Source organism: Triturus cristatus, chromosome 9, assembly GCF_964204655.1.
Source record: "Triturus cristatus chromosome 9, aTriCri1.1, whole genome shotgun sequence".
NCBI classification, from domain to species: domain Eukaryota; kingdom Metazoa; phylum Chordata; class Amphibia; order Caudata; family Salamandridae; genus Triturus; species Triturus cristatus.
The window spans coordinates 365,867,195-365,884,987 of NC_140592.1; the positions used below are offsets into that span (position 1 = coordinate 365,867,195).

The 17,793-nt window shown below is 42.7% G+C and overlaps 1 protein-coding gene and 1 long non-coding RNA gene across 5 annotated transcripts in view; one reads left to right on the forward strand and one right to left on the reverse strand.

The window, feature by feature from the left end:
• The window catches only part of TEX264 (testis expressed 264, ER-phagy receptor), a 570,054-nt gene extending 554,327 nt beyond the window's left edge, over positions 1-15,727 (forward strand). For both annotated transcript variants that reach the window (XM_085625159.1, XM_085625160.1), the window contains one exon: positions 9,188-15,727. In XM_085625159.1, the coding sequence (XP_085481285.1) occupies positions 9,188-9,513 (326 nt within the window). In that variant the 3' untranslated portion in view covers positions 9,514-15,727. The remainder of the gene's footprint in view (positions 1-9,187) is intronic.
• Positions 1-17,793, reverse strand: part of LOC146797953 (uncharacterized) — a 242,856-nt gene that overhangs the window by 220,678 nt on the left and 4,385 nt on the right. The window lies entirely within an intron of this gene.

Sequence of the window (17,793 nt, forward strand, 5' to 3'; positions counted from 1 at the left end):
CACGTGCGCGCACGGTAGGCCATGTGACTTACAAAGAACACTTTTTATTGGTTGAAATTACTTTCACTTCCAGAAACTTCCAACACCACACCCATTCCCCTCTTTACTGCTTGAAAGAACACTTTTCATTGGTTGATACTACTTTCAGTTCCAGATTCTTCCCACACCACACCCATTCCCCTCATTTCTGCTTGTGATTCTCTAGGAGCAGGAGCTGGATTGACATTGGGATACAATGGCAGAACAGCAGAGCTCTTCTGAGAGTGAGGCCAGCAGCACCACCATGATCCAGAGAAGGAGGAAACAAAAGACTTCTTTTGTATGGGAGTATTTCACTTTTCCAGAGGGGGAGAAAAAGGTCAATGCTCCAAAGGTCACTTGCATACTTTGTGATCGTGTTTTATCAAGAGGAAATCCAAGTAGGAAATATTCCTTTGGAAATCACTCTATGATGAGACACCTTCAGGACAGACACCCAAGGACCTTTGCTCGACATACTGGAGAAAACTCTTCAGTAAGTCACCAGAGCCCAGCCTCAGATGCTCAGCCGAGTACATCATCGGCAGCTCAGCTGAGCCCTTCCTCTGTTGTTGGAGCATCACCTTCTTCTTTTCCTTTGGACATCAACCCTCGATTTGCGAGTGTTGAAATGAGGTGTACAAAATGTGGTGGTCTTATTGCTTTTGGGGAGGTCAGTCTTCCCCTTATTAACAATAAGATAGACCAGCATGTTTGTAGACGCTCATAATACTCCCATTCTTTCTTTCCTCCATCCCTGTATGAACCCAACGGCTCTTATAAGAGCCAACCTTACCTCACAATTTTTTTTTTTTTTTTTTAAGCTTCCCTTTTCGCAAAATTTTTTTTTCCGTGCGCGCACGGTACGCGTAATTCCGCAGGTCGCCGTGCGCGTACGCTACGCGCATACGGCGATTTTTCGAAAAATAATTTTTTTTTATTTTTGCCCTTGAGGGTCCTTCTGGGACCCCCTGACCAAGGCTAGGGGGTCAGGAACTGTCGAGCCTGCCCCCTTTTCACATTATCCACCTTTTTTATTCACCCCCCTGACAGTTCGAGAGAGAAAATGGCGGCCGCCGCTTCCTGGTTTCGACCGATTCGAATGTTTACTAAGATCTAACAGCCAATCAGAATCGCGCTCGCGCACGCCACCGTACGCGTACCGTAAGCTTACCGTAAGCTTACCGTAAGCGCACGGTAAGCGCACCGTAAGCTTCCACAGATATATATATTGATTTAAAGGCTATTTTCTCAGGATCTACTGAACAGATTTACACCAAACCTACAAAAGGCACTTCCTTGACCTGAGGACTACCTCTCTGCCAAATTTCTAGTAATTCTGTTCAGCCGTTCGGGCTGTAGCTCGTTCTAAAGGTCCTATGGAAAAATGCATGGGAAAAATGCGTTTTGGGACCCCCCTTTTATCTCAGCCCCCGCTTGACGAACCCCCCCGAGACTTTCAGGGTAGGAGCGGAGCGTAGCGCCCCACCTATTTTGAGAAATTCGCGAGGATTCGTCGACCGGCGCCAAAGTTATTCAAAATAGAATGTTGAGGTTTTCCTATGGAAACGTGGTCCTAACTATAACTACCTACTGGCGACCGCCAGTAGGTAATATATATATATATATATATATATATATTCTTTCCTCCAAACGGGTTTGTTTAGGAACCGAGCCCGTTGTCAGTTGGTGCACGATGCCGGTAAACCAGAAAACCGGCAAAATCTGTATAACTCCAATGTTGCACGTAAACAAAGCACACTCTAGAGTCACGGGTATTCCAAAACGGCAGTAGTTTATTCTTCGCTACGCGTTTCGACACGAAAAGTGTCTTGATCACACGAATCTACAAACGTTTTGCATAGATTTTAAATAAAGTTCATTGAAGTGATTTCACCCAAACATAGTGATAGAAGTAGGACTCAGCCTTCAGATAGTCATACCAGATGTTCTAGTGCGGCAGACATATTGGAAAGTCCAAATCAACGTTTTCAAAATACAAAATACAGTCTCACTTCATTTGTATTGCTTCTGTTTGACATATTGCTAAATCGACACCACAATTGCTTGTCACTCATGGGAACATAAAATCAGTATACATGTGATTGCATGTTTCAGTTTTTGACATTTATAAATGAATTGCCATAAATATTTGTTCAATTTTGTTCTCGCCATATTTCAAGGCTGAATAGCCGTTATCGATCTGGCAATCGTTGTATTCAACAATTTGTAGTTAACACTTGCGTGTATGAGTATTGGTAGTCCCCAGTGTGTCTAAACGACACACGTTTCATGTATAAGCGCTCTAGTGGCTAAACAGTATAGATGAAGGGTCTATTGTTCATACATTTATATCGGTCTAGTGCCCGAGAGAGACTATATATTTTTCAACATTACATTGATTTGGCATTAATTAATATTGTTTGCAACATCTTTCGGGACTAAAGTTCAATTTATAGGTTAATGTCCTAACTTCACCTGTAATACCATCAAATGTGCAAAATTGAAAACAAGAAAACAAAACCAATTCTATTTCGAAATAGATAGATATTTGTAAAAATTCTCTTATCTGTGTTATAGTGTAGTCCCGAGCCCGGGGAAGAAAAGGTTAGGGAACCCGTGAGAAGTCAGACACAAAGTGGGCCCCTTCCTTTCCTCCTGTAAAAAAACACAAATAAGAGATATACAGCCATTAATTTCTCTAAGAGAAAAGGACAAAGTATCCAAAAAGAAACAACACATTCATTAGATTTCACACAATGCAGTCATTATTTTTGATATTGTCTCTAGTTGTTTATTCTATATGAAGATGTGAGGCTAATTCCTCGTCGAGGTTATGACCTCCCGGGAATCTGGTTTCCAACTCGAGTATCCATTTGGATTCCCGTTGTCTTAATCTGAGGTCTCTGTTACCGCCTCGTGGATTCAAGACTATTTGTTTGATGGCAAAGTACCGTAACAGGGAATTATTGGATTGATGAAATTCCAAAAAATGCCTTGCAATTGGGTATTGTACATTTACATTGGTAATAGCACGAAGATGTTCCATCACTCGTTTCTTTACCATGCAAATAGTACTCCCCACATATCTGCGTTTGCAGGGACATTCAAGTACATATACAATACAGTTACTACTACATGTTAGAAATTGGTTGATTTTCCACTTTTTATTTCTTCCTGGAATGGCAAATTCTTTTACAGAGTGACTGAATTTGCAGGCTCTGCAATGCCCACAGGGGAAGAACCCTTTAAGATCATGGAAATTATGGCTTTTTGGTTCAGTGATATCCCCTCTTACCAATATATCCTTAAGACTTTTGCCTCTCTTGTAGGTGATCAGGGGTCTTTTTCCTATTTCCTTCCCTATGATGGCATCAGTCTGGAGAATCTTCCAATTCTCTGTGAGCATTTTACATACTTTTTTTGATCTGTTGTTATATGTAGTTACAAGTCTGATGTTACTATCTGTATCTTCATGGTCGGTTGCTCTTTGTTCTAGTGCTTTTGTTCTACTTACACTCTCAATTTTTTGTACTGCATTATTGAGGACCCATTCGGGATATCCTCTCTGGCGAAATCTTTCAAGCATGTTGTTTTATTCTTCCAAAAATTTGTCGTCTGTGCTACAATTTCTCCTTGCCCTCAGTAGCTCACCATATGGAATGCTCCATTTCAGAGGTTCTGGATGGCCACTCAGGGCATGGAGCAAACTGTTCCCAGCTGTATCTTTCCTATATAGACTCGTTACAAGTTTTCCATCAATGACTTCAATATGGGTGTCCAGGAACTCCACCTCCCTTTTGCTGATGTTAGATGTAAGTCTAATGTTGTATGGGTTAGTGTTTAGTTCATTGATGAACTTAACAGCTTCTTCTTTATTACCACTCCATACAATGAATAGGTCGTCGATATACCTGAGCCACACAACTACTGACTCAAAATATTTTCTTAGAGATGGATTTGATCGAATTTCCTCCTCCCATTTTCCTAGGAAAAGGTTTGCAAATCCAGGTGCGAAGCACGTTCCCATAGCCGTGCCTCGCACCTGCCTGTATAGTACCCCATCAAACATGAAGATGTTATTTTTCAAACATATCATCATCATGTCGGCTAGCATGCGTGTATGTTCAAGATATGTGATAGCTCTTGAACCTAAAAAATGCATACAGGCTTCAACCCCCTGGACGTGATCTATTATAGTATACAGTGAGTTCACGTCCAGGGTAATCAGGTGGTAGTTCTCGTCCCATATGAGACCATCTAGTTTGTTCAGGAAATCCTTAGTGTCTTTAACAAAAGATGGTAAATTCATGACATACTCCTTTAAAAACTGATCCACATATTTGGATACATTCTCGTTTACACTGCCCATAGAAGACACAATAGGTCTCCCTGGTGGAATAGTGGGGTGTTTATGGAGTTTAGGGAGAAGATACAAAATGGGTAATTTTGGGAAATCGCGTTTTAGGAAACAGTATTCTTGCCACGAGATAATACCACATTCCTGCCACTCTGATAATTTTTGCCATGTTGTAACTATGCTGGCGTTATATGCTGCAGTGTCACAAATACAATAATACTCATTGTTACTTAGTTGTTCTTTTGCTTCATTGATGTACAATTCTCTGCCCCAAAGGACAATATTCCCACCTTTGTCTGATGGTCGTACGACCAAATTTTTGTCCTTCGATAATGACAAAATAAATTCGCACTGTTTGTAGGACAGATTGTGTGTACCCTTTGGATTATAGCATTTGTGTTTTTGTTTCATAAGTTCTTTGGTCACAACATCATGAAATGTATCGATAGCATCGTGGGGTAAATTGGGATAGAATACTGAACGGGGTTTGAATTGAGTACATGCTGCTTTGTTTGTTATTACATCCTCTGCATCCGCAGAGTAGGGTGCTCCTAGATCAATTATCGCATCCAACGTGTCAGCATCTCCTACCGTCAATCCTGGTTGTGTGGAAATATCGTATATTTGGGCCATATTTTGTTGTCCTTCGCTGTTATTCAATATATGCCATTTTTTAAATTTTACTTTTCTGATAAATTTAAAAATGTCGATACGAGTATTAGCATAATTAAAAAGTTCTGTTGGACAAAAAGTTAGCCCAAGACAAAGAGTAGTTTTTTCAAACTGGGACAGAGTACGTGCAGAGAGATTAACTATGGTTTTGTTTACCATTTGGGCATCCATTATAGCGTCGATTTTGAGCCTCTTTTCCTTGTTCCCATGGGCTCCATTCTTCTTTCTGTGTTTCCGCTTGAGGCGTCTTTGCTTGCTGCGCCCCTGCCTCTGCCTCTTCCTCTTCCTCTGCCTCTTCCCCGTCCCCTCTGTGGTGGAGTAGGCGTTGCCATTGTCTTCCCTGATTGTCGACTCCTCTTCATTACCCTGAACTCGTCTAAAAAAGTAGCTTGATGTGTTATGACATCTACATCAGACAGAGAACTTGCTGTGTGTATTGACACATCTGTATCCGAGTCAGTTAAATCTGGATGGATTTCCACATTTGCTTCTGTAGTAACTGGCTCTTTGGTTGTCATATTTTGATTGTATAAGTGGTCATACTTGTGGCTATAGGTTAGGATTCGTCCTGTTTCATAGTCAACACAGTCTCTGTGTAATTTTCTCTGTTTCCGTTGTTTTATGTCGTCCTCGTACTTAGTTAGTCTTCCTTTAAGTTCATCCTTGAATTTTTGAATGCACATTTGATCTGCATGTTTTTTCAGATTTTCTTCAGTCTCTGCTATTTCTTTAATAATTTTATCCCGATCTTCCCAGGCATATTTGATGAGTATTGTCATCATGTTCTTGGAACTTTCAGCAGAGTTATTTGCCCAATCATCAAGCATTCGTGGATTCAGGGATTCATGTGAAGGAGTGATATATATTCTTAAACCTCTTGGTATCATTTTTTTCTCTATATAATCCTCAAGGGACGTTGCCTCCCACCACTTTGAACTTTCTTGCTTTTTCAATTTTTCATATTTGCGTAGTATCATGTTCAACTCATTGTCTTTCTGAATGTTAGTATCAGATATTCCTATCGATTTCCCTTTGCCTGGCGCACGTGCAAAAAGAGATTGTGCAGCGGCACGTCTGTCTCTTTCTTCATCCATATTTTGGAAATGTCGTTTCTTAATGGAACTTGAAGGTCCCTCGGTGATTAGCTTGTTGTCTTAGAATCACACGGTAATGTACAGGGTGGCTGTCACCTGTATCGGTCGCTGTTAGTTGGTATTGTTTCTCTTTAATTCGTTTGTTTATTTAGTTTGTTTTAAACTACTGCCATGTCATACCCGGACTCCCCGCCAACTATGGGCGGTTCCTGATGCCACTGTAAAGTATAAATGTATGAACAATAGACCCTTCATCTATACTGTTTAGCCACTAGAGCGCTTATACATGAAACGTGTGTCGTTTAGACACACTGGGGACTACCAATACTCATACACGCAAGTGTTAACTACAAATTGTTGAATACAACGATTGCCAGATCGATAACGGCTATTCAGCCTTGAAATATGGCGAGAACAAAATTGAACAAATATTTATGGCAATTCATTTATAAATGTCAAAAACTGAAACATGCAATCACATGTATACTGATTTTATGTTCCCATGAGTGACAAGCAATTGTGGTGTCTATTTAGCAATATGTCAAACAGAAGCAATACAAATGAAGTGAGACTGTATTTTGTATTTTGAAAACGTTGATTTGGACTTTCCAATATGTGTCCCGCTTAGAACATCTGGTATGACTATCTGAAGGCTGAGTCCTACTTCTATCATTATGTTTGGGTGAAATCACTTCAATGAACTTTATTTAAAATCTATGCAAAACGTTCGTAGATTCGTGTGATCAAGACACTTTTCGTGTCGAAACGCGTAGCGAAGAATAAACTACTGCCGTTTTGGAATACCCGTGACTCTGAGTGTGCTTTGTTTACGTGCAACATTGGAGTTATATATATATATATATATATATATTCACTGAAAAAACCATAGGTTTCACACATGTTATAGTTAGCGGAAATTTTACTGATAAAAAACCAGTGAAATTGCCCCGTTATAGTTAGTGCTGGCAACTATAACTCACGCGACCGCAATCCTCTGCTGATGCTAATACTGTATTTAGACACTTATTTGCTCATGTCTTCTTCCATACATTTTTAGCTATACATATATTACAAATATTTTTTTTTCATAAAGACACATATGTCATCAGCAGAAGATTGCGGTCGCGTGAGTTATAGTTGCCAGCACTAACTATAACGGGGCAATTTCACTGGTTTTTTATCAGTAAAATTTCCGCTAACTATAACATGTGTGAAACCTATGTTTTTTTCAGTGAATTTGCAAGGTTTTTTAAATGCTAATTCCTAACTATAACGTGTGTGAAACCTATGGTTTTTTCAGTGAATTTGTACGGTTTTTTAAATGCTAAGTTACTTTACGCCATTCGAGGCGTGCGCGCCCACTTAACGCAGTTCGTTCCGTGCACGGTTTTTATCAACTTTAATAAGCCCTGTACATTTGGTGGCCTTCGGCCACCAAAAGCACAGGGGGTGGGGTCAATGTGGATAGTGTTTTTTTTATTTTGATTTTATAATTTCATGTTGCCAAAATTTAGTTTTTTTTACCTATTAATAAGCCCTGTACATTTGGTGGCCTACGGCCACCAAAAGCACAGGGGGTGGGGTAAGTGTGGATAGTGTTTTTTTTATTTTTATTTTTTTACCGTACGCTTACGGTAAGCGTACGGTAAGCGTACTCGGCCAGATTGCCGAAAAAAAAATAAAACCGTTTTTGCTCTTGGGGGATGTTTGGGGACTCCCTCAACATGACTATGTGGGAGGGAGTTGTCAAAACAGCCCCGTAACATGTTTTTGGCCATCTTGTTTGATAAACAACACTCAGTGCGAGAGACAAAATGGCGGCCGCCGCTTCCTGGTTTCGGCCGATTCGAATGTTTACTAAGATCTAAGAGCCAATCAGAATCACGCTCGCGCACGCCACCGTACGCTTACGGTAAGCGTACGGTAAGCGTACCGTAAGCGGGCTCAGATATATATATTGATTTAAAGGCTATTTTCTCAGAATCTACTGAACAGATTTACACCAAACCTACAAAAGGCACTTCCTTGACCTAGGGACTACCTCTCTGCCAAATTTCTAGTAATTCTGTTCAGCCGTTCGGGCTGTAGCTCGTTCTAAAGGTCCTATGGAAAAATGCATGGGAAAAACGCGTTTTGGGACCCCCCTTTTATCTCAGCCCCCGCTTGACGAATCCCCCCGAGACTTTCAGGGTAGGAGCGGAGCGTAGCGCCCCACCTATTTTGAGAAATTCGCGAGGATTCATCGACCGGCGCCAAAGTTATTCAAAATAGAATGTTGAGGTTTTCCTATGGAAAAGGGGTCCTAACTATAACTACCTACTGGCGACCGCCAGTAGGTAATATATATATATATATATATATATATATATATATATATATACACACACACTAACCGTTACTGCTCAGGTCAGGGGGGCCTGATCTATTTCTTAGGTGGCTCTGGTCTGCATTGCCTTGTGCTTTATAGCATTATGTAGCGCTTCATATACTGTTAGGCTATGCCTGTTTTGGCTCTCCATAAATATCTTGCATTAGAAATGCATCAGCAGAGATGTGCATTTAAAGCATGCACTAGGTTTTTAGTCCCTGTAGGGCGGCGCATCTGTGAAACTGCAACCAGTGGAGAGTAGGGTCAATCAGTAGACTTGAGGGTTGCAGTAGAGTGCTGTAGACCTTACAGGTGGTGCGTTAGAATAGAGCTATGCGTAGGGAATAGTTTTGTAGTGGTAGCTGACAATCAGATTAGTAATGAGATGCATCATCAGAGCAAGGAGTATTCCCCACCCTGGAATAGCAGAAAGTGATGTAGATCACAGTGGAGGAATATTTTAATACAATTGTGTGTAGCGCAGCTACTTGGATAGCGGAAGTGCTGGAGATCAGAATTGAGGTACGTCAGCAGAGCTACCTCTTGGTCCCCGTCTTGGAATAACTGCTAGTGCTGCAGGTTAGGACTGAGGAGTATTGACATAGCTTCATATGTTAGGTTGCAGGATTGACTGTTGCTAGTCATTTTCATTAACCCCTCTCCATTTTCTTGTAGGTACAGATATGCTGATTGACAGCAGCTGTTTGAGCCTGGAGGGACCAGATAACAGCCGGGAGACTTCAGTGGCCACCAGCATGACGAGCGACTTCCCCACTACCCGCAACCGCGAGGAGCTGGACAACCGAAGCGAGCATAGCTACAGCGAGTCCGGGGCCAGTTGTTCGTCCTTCGAAGAGCTAGACCTCGAGGCCAGTGCAACCGATGGGGCAGCCGGGCGCCCGCCCCCAATGTCCCAAATTGGCTTCAAAGTGGAATTGGACAGCAGCTCCAAGTGGGACAAACAGCCTCTGCTCATGGAGAAAGTACGGGGAGAAGAATAGAGTTATCGCTTAGCGTTTGTCAAGCCAGGAATTTCTGGTAGTCAAGCAATGTATTGTTAGTAATGTTCTCCAGCCCTTATCAGAGTTCCTGCCCCAAGGACTGTTCTTCAACAAAGACGCGCTCCCAGGAAAAGAACTGCAGGTGTGGTGCCTCGCGACTGGTGCTGCTTTTGCAAAAAAACATTCCAGACTCTCTGTTGGGACCTTCATTCCAGAGACCTCACTCCACTGTCTTCTCCATTCTCCCCCTTTTTCGGGCTTAGTGAGTCATGCATAAGGTGCCCATTTCAGACATGCTTGTGCCATGCATCACACCCTCGAAGATCGCCAGCCACTACGTGATGGGCATCCTGCCACATTATATTGGCACCTTCTCATTTCTTCTCCAGGGAGAGCTGTTCTCAGGGGCATGATAATAGTTTTAATTATATATTTATATTTTAAGAAATTATGATGTCTTATGGGGGGGTAGGCTGGTGGTTTGAGCATCCATTTCCTAAGGAAAGTGTCCAATTCCACAATTGCTGCAATTCAGTGCGTTGCACGAAGCCGGACTAAGAGTCGCTCCATTAATCGTCCCCAAATGTATTGTGAGGTCAACGAACATGGGTTGTGCTTTTTCACCCTTTGTCCCCTAATTCATAATCGGCTGGTAAGAGAAGAATTCACACACAAAATCACACTTGTTACTCTTTTAAAAGTGTATTCGGGGAGGGCAGTGAAGATGAAATGAGAAACGAATATTTGATACAGGCAGTTGTCCTGCTAAAGCTAAACAGGTTAAGATCCTTCCTAGTCATTGAGGCAAGAGAATTGCTCATGTACTTAACTGGTGGGAGGAGTCGGACTTCATGCTGCTAAAGGAGTGGAGCTGACTAACTTCAGATGTTATCCAAGCTGCCTCAGGCGTGTTGGTATCTTTAAATGCACTAAGAGGTTGCAGACACACTCATGACCATGCTTTCTCATAGTGTGAAAGGATCAACACTGCAGGGTGGCTGCCCTCCCTGATACCCATGCCTGCCCTCCTGATACTCGTACCTGCCCTCCCTGATACCTGTGCGTTCCCTCCTGATACCCGTACCTGCCCTCCCTGATACCCATGCCTGCCCTCCATGATTCCCGGGTCTGCCCTCCCTGATACCCAGGTCTGCCCTCCCTGATACCCAGGTCTGCCCTCCCTGATACCAATACCTGCCCTCCCTGATACCCGTACCTGCCCTCCCTGATACCCGTACCTGCCCACCCTGATACCCGTACCAGCCCACCCTGATACCCGGGTCTGCCCTCCCTGACCTTGTTTACCCTCCCTGATACCCATGCCTACCCACCCTTAGATACTTGTGCCTGCCCTCCCTGATGCCCGTTCCTGCCCTCCCTGATACCCGTTCTTGGCCTCCCTGATACCAGTGCCTGCCCTCCCCGATACCCGTTCCTGCCCTCCGCGATACCCGTTCCTGCCCTCCCCGATACCTGTTCCTGCCCTCCCCGATACCTGTGCCTGCCCTCCCTGATACCCGTTCCTGCCCTCCCTGATACCCGTTCCTGCCCTCCCTGATACCCGTTCCTGCCCTCCCTGATACCTGTGCCTAACCTCCATGAAACCTGTGCCTGCCCCGATACCTGTGCCTACCCCGATACCCCTGCCTGCCCCTCTGATACCCATGCCTGCCCTCCAGAATACCCGTGCCTGCCCTCCCTGATACCCATGCCTGCCCTCCAGAATACCCATGCCTGCCCTCCCTGATTCATGTGGCGTGACTCAAGCATGTTCATTAGAAGTTCAGTGACCCGAGTGAGTGCCTTTCAAAACCCAGTCCAGTAAGCCTTTAATTTGTTTCCTACTATGGAATGTAAAGGTAACTCTTCGGGGTACACGTTACAGCTTGAAATATTAGTAAGAGATAACCTTAGGAACGAAGCACACAGAGAGGTGCAAACCAATGGTTAAAGGGGCCCTACATTGTGTTTTTTCTCAGTAACACCATTTTCAAGCTCATGACTTCAGTCAATTCGGCTGGTCAATGTCCTTAAAATCTACTCCTACTTTAAACCCTATTTCAACCTAGTAATCAGTGATCTCCTCCTGTAGTCCCCTCGAATCCCATCTGTGGTGTTGGGTATTTTTCAAGTCGTACCTTATTCCTGTCCCAGCCTCTACGGGGTCACCTCAGTATAACTGTCACAGGCTTCACAGCTGAAAATGTTAGCTTTTTGGGTCTTTGTTTTGGCAGCATAGCTGTCGAACAGACATATAGCTAACATTATACGTACAGTGGACTGTTACACCCTCAACCTCTGGCTTTCTTTGAAAAGCCTCTTTTCAGCCATTTGCTGTCAATTTTGTCTTGGCTCAGCTTGGTGACATGTTGATCTCTAGTGATATTGGCTGTTTATGTGTATCCGTTCAATTCCACTTGAGTGCTCGCATTGAACAGCACATTAGGAACTATTTGTAACTATTCCTTCTGGTTGAAGATTTTCAGTATTTTCCCAGAATGATGATGAGTTTATTTTCAGCCCTTCTGGATGTTAGGAGGGTGCACCAAATGTTTGTTTCCCAGATGAAGAAAAACTCACCACCTAGTAGCTTGTGTTCCAGAGGGCTGAATCCTGTCTGGGCAGACCGCTTTGATGGTAATCTGTCCTATGCTTTCCACTAGTTGACCTCAGAGGCATGACTCTATTGACACCCAGCCTGGCAGTTTGTCACTCATGAGACTCACTTCCTCCAAATACTATCCATGCCTGCCATTGAATAACCCTCATTTCACATTTCTCATTCCACCAACGTTGACCTTTTTTAGATCGCATACTTGATGATGCTGGACCCTTGCTAACTTCCATAGAAATCCGAAATCCATGCATCTTCCTGTCAAGAAAGCCATTGAGCTTTGAGATTGTGGTGGTGTGCAAATTCCTCCTTCATTTCTGCTCTGGACTTTGCAACCCCAGATTGCTCATGCTGTAAAAACATATCAATTTCCCCTCATCAGAGTCAAACCTCATTTCTTTCTCATCTCTCAAATGTATTTTACATTTGCTAGTTTTTTATTGTTTCAATTTATTGTTAATTTTAATATGTTGGCTGGCCTAAATTCTTAACAATTCCATTTCAAACCATTCATAATACTTTTATGCATCTTAACTTTTCTCTTCCGCCTCATTCTTCCATTCTCTGTCATATGGGTCAACTCCACTGGCTACCATTCTTGCTTCGGTGACAACTTTGCTTCTTATATCTTGTTTTCAATAGTTACAGTTACTTGGCTCCTCCTACGTTACTTACGTGAGCTCTTCATATGTTCCTAGTTGTCCTCTGCTTGCTCTGTTTTCCTCCCTTTTCCTTGTGCTTTATTTGTTTTTCATACTTTTGAGCTGTTGGCTCTTTGATTTTGGAACCTACGTACTTTTTAGTACGATCTACCTCCTCCGTGCCATTATTCAAAGGCCAATTGGAAGATATTTATAATTGGGAGTGAAGGCTTGCATGCAGTTCAAAGCTTTACGTAAGAAAGGCTCAAGCCATGGTTGGCCTCCTTCCGATATCTGCCAGATACTGGAAACCTCTGAAAGGATGGGGTCATTTCCCTGAATACCATTGATCCAGACAGGGGATGATCTCAGGTGCTGCCCGTGGTCAGATCCTAATGTGTCATTGGATCACCTCCATGGCTGTCCTAACCCACATATCACCCTTATGTCTGTACATATGATGACATCAAAATCTTATATTCCTCAACTCCTAGCATTGAAATAGATTTCTTCTAAAGGTATCATTCTCCACACACAATCAACTTATGGTACTGAATAATACCAGAAGCTGACCCCTTCAGCTCCTGAATGAACTCCAAGGCCTACCTCTGTCTGATTCCAGTCTGACACTGGATATCTTCCAAGTGAGCTTGCCCTCGCCTAAATACCTCCCTGGCTGGGGGGAGATCGGATCCGGTATATCGGAAATATTTTCCTTGGTGGGCCCTCACCTACTTCAAAAGTGTCTTTTGGGTGGATGTAAGTTACTCCTGTTGAATTATCGAGCCTTTCAATGCATCTGCACGAACCTGCCATTTTCCTCTCTGCTTTTTACCAGTAACTTTCTACCTCGCTGCGAGATTTTCATTAACCATTTTTGTCATTGCGTAACAAGATCACAACTGCACTTGTTGCACTCACAGAAAATCTCCTGTCTCCAGGCAATGCAACAGCAGATGTTCTGTTGCCTCTTTATATATATTTCCCCTGCTTCTAATAGATGTTGAAAAATGGTGCTGCCAAAACTCTGCACTGAAAAGATAAACAGGCTTAGCTGATGGAGCTAAGAATTTTGGTTTATTCTTTAGACTTCGCTTATTTGCATCTTTGTTATCACCTTGTTTCATTTCTTATCCGCCTTTTCATCACCTGCATACCAGAGCTTATTTAGAGTATCAGGGTGTCAATTTAGTTTAGGAAGGCATTGTACTCTGGTGGCTCAATGGTTCCTTCTAGATCCTCTCAGGTATCAGCGCAATAGTGAGGCTTATGGTCAGAAGGCAAACTGCAGGTCTTCACAAGCAACTCAATACTTTACCACTAAGCACTAGTGATGATACAGTGTCCATACTCCAGCCTCTACACACCATTTCAAACAGACTTTCCCAAGTAGACCGGTTCCAGAAATGTTTCTTCCTTGAGATATGTCACATATGAGAAACGTAAAATAATCAAAAATGTCAGTCCCCAGTGATTATTGGTTTTGTATATATGATCTTTTATGGCAGCGACCATAAGGACATACACTTTTTCAGAGCGCACTTAACCCTATAAGCCAGAAGGTAGACAGGTCACAGTGGGCCCTAGATTATGAGCTATGTATGGAATGTACAGAGAGGGAACATGCCCCCTAGAGCCAGTCACTGTACTGATAAAGACCACACCTGCATAAGTAGCTTTCCAGAACCTTTGGTCCATTAGTTTAACATCTGGAGAGTCTCAAGGGGGTTTTCTTAGCTCAACCTTTGAACACATCTTAAAATGCGGGGCATGGTGGATGGGTCACATCCTTTAGCTCAATGCTGGAATCATGCTGTACGTTTGCAGCGCTGGTAATAGAACAAGTGCGTCATTTGCACGCATTCATTTTGCACGCAAGTCGTTACAACGACTTGCTGGGGGAAGGGGGCGCAATGGTGGAGAGTTGTTGGATTTAAAGTCCAACTCCTTCCCTACTGTCACGCAGACTGGAGTTGGAATAGTAAATAATACTAATCCAATGTCCGGCGCCCCCCTAAGGCAAGTTGTTGAAATGACTTGCGTGCAAAAGTAATGCGTCGTAATGACTTGTTCGTTCTAATGCCGGCATTAAAAAGGTGTGCATGCTAAACACATGCCTGATTTTGCCATACAATCTTGGTGGATGGGTGGGGCTCCAAACTGTAGTCAGCACCTGGTGAATAACCTAAACAGAGAAGTATCAAGGATCTAAACATTGGTTTACTGCAAAAGTCAAAAGGCAGGTCTAACTCTATTAAGTAAAGAGCATGTTCACAGTGGAGCTCTGTGGAGAGAAAGGATCATGCCCCTCATCCTCTTCAGTTGCTCCAGAATTTCTATAAAAAAGGAAGACTGTCTGGATTTGGTCCCTAGGGTGTGCAGACAAGCTTTGGCCTCGTCACCATGATGTTTGGGTCTGACACTCTTGGTAAGACATACCTTCATTGCCAAGGTTTGTGGAAAGAATACAGCATCACAAGATGACTCCAGCAAGTGCACCAATGCAATGTAAGAACTAAATGTTGCACATTATTCTGGCGTGACCGTGTCACTACTGTTCCAGAAGCACGTACCCCAATAATGCCTTCTCATTCGGCGACTAGTTAACAAGCGTTGCAGCATTCCGATCCACATATCACTACAACATGTTCACTGTACTGTTTAGGAATGTAAAGGACAACTCCTACCCCCATCATTGCCTTTCAGGAGTGTCTCTGCTTTACCATGTGGCATGCTTAGAATGGCTGTGTCTCATGGCATTAGAGGTCTTGCTAGCTGTGGGCGCCTTTAGAAGGTCTGAGTGACATGTACATTGTTTCTCATTCAGCACACTGAACACTCCCACTGGTCCAACTGGGGTTTTAATAACTGACGGGAAGATTAATGTTATTATTATTGTGATGATTACAGTTCTTACTGCTCGTCCTCTTCCAAATAAAGAAACATGTACTTCTGACTCACGTTTGTCTCTGCTGCTTCTTCCCTGTGCCAGGAAAGCGGGCTGCATCTTTGATCTTTAAGTGAGTTCGGGAAGAGAGCTGGGGTTTGAAAGAGGGTAAGGGGTAGTGTGAGATGGCTTGAGTCCTGCTTTACAAAAAACATGAAGTAACAGTTTTGAGAATAAATCCTAAAAATGAAACAATGTGGAAGGTGGTTCGTACTTTGAGCAGATGGTTGCAGGTGGGACCCACCGGTGCTCGCTTGTGTTGACCGGCTCTTATTTTTCCTGATCAAAATTTGACACAGAGCAAGAGAGAGAAAAACACAAAAGGAACAAAGAAGGAGGAAGAAAAATACAGAAAAAGAGTTTCAAACGGGCGATAGCAGGGATGAAAAAGACCCTGCAAGAGTGAGATTAAGAGGCAGAGAGTGTCTGGTAGTGGAATAAAGAGGCATGAGGTGGAATCAAGACTAAGCAGCCTTGGTATTCTGTGCCCCAATCTTCGGTAGCTCCAGGTTAATAATCAAAATGTTAGGCATTGGCACCTAATTGTTTACAAGTTAATCACTGAAGGGATTTGTAAGAAGCTGTTAGGCTGAGGTTTTTACAGTGGTTTGAGTCGTGAGTTAGAATCAAGATCAGTGAGGAAGGGTTATGATGTCGAGTGACCATAAAAGCAGGGAGACTGTCCGAAAGGGTTGTGATGTATAAGAGTTTGAATGGTTGTTGTTGATTTAATGACCTGAGTTTTGTTGCAGGGATTCTGCTCGGGAGCAGAACTATATTTGGGACCATAGAACATCCGCATGTAGGGTCTGAGTCACCAAACCATCTCGGAATCTACGAGCTATAGTGCCCCACCTGCCCACCTAACCTTCCCAGAGAGACAAGTGATTTGGCACCCCAGAACACAACCCTCTCGACCCTCTCCGGGATTGCGGTAACAGGACACACCCTTTCACTCTCTCACTTGTTCTTGTCCACAATAAGATAAATAAAAAAGAGACACAAAGGAAGTTTACAATGTTTATTTAAACTATTGTGCTCTAAGATGCAATAATTGTGCCACCATTTGAAAACAAATACATGTCAATAATATCATCAGAATGGTTAATAAACCATATACCATAAAAAACCCTGTCATGTTATCTGACAGGTCTGCCTAAACCCACCCGTACTACTGAAGCTAAGCTGTTATATATTATAGATTTTTGGATTTAGTGGTGGACCCTGTACCTTATCATACATAGGCGCTTGTTCTACATCTCAGCTGACGCAGCACTCTTGTCTCAGAACCTACGTTTTGTGTGTTTTTTCAGAACCCCTGTCCTCAGTTATATGACAAGATATGTGTATTCAAAACAGCACCTGTATTCTTTTATTATGTCTAGGTGCTAGTATCTGACCAGAGAGAATAACAAGAGGCAATGTTGTATGACCTTGCCTAAGCTGTCCAGACTAAATCCCAGGAAAAGAATAAAATGTGAAAAAATGGACATGGTTCTATGTGAAAATGCAGTGTGGCACAAAAGCAAGTGTGATATTTAATAACGTGCAAAATAAAAGCAGCCTACAATGTGCCTGATTAGGCTAAAATAGGGAAAATGACAATGGGCTATAGGGAAAAACACAACACACTCAATTTGGTCAGAATAATAGTATGATAAAATACTACAAAATATAAAATAAATGTATTGCCATTTTCATAATAACAATACATGTATAATCAGACGTGACCAATCTACATATCAGTTTGCATCTCCATTGCACAGAGAAATCATTTTCGCACATCATAAATTTCTATTCTTAGATTTACAATGTAAGTATTAATTTATACCATTAATTTCCCCCCAACTTGTGTAGAACAACAACGTCCAACGTATTCCCTCTCCCTCCCCCCCAAGGCCGTGCTGGTGTCATATCATCACCGGGAAGTAAGACATCCCATTTTTTATACGTCTCCTCTTTCTGTGTTACTCTCGATTGCTGATGAGCTCTCAGGCTCCGCTACTGCACCTATCTCTTCCTGTCCTGACTGCGTCATATCTGTTTCTCCCATCAGGTGGCCCTCTTTCTTAAGTATT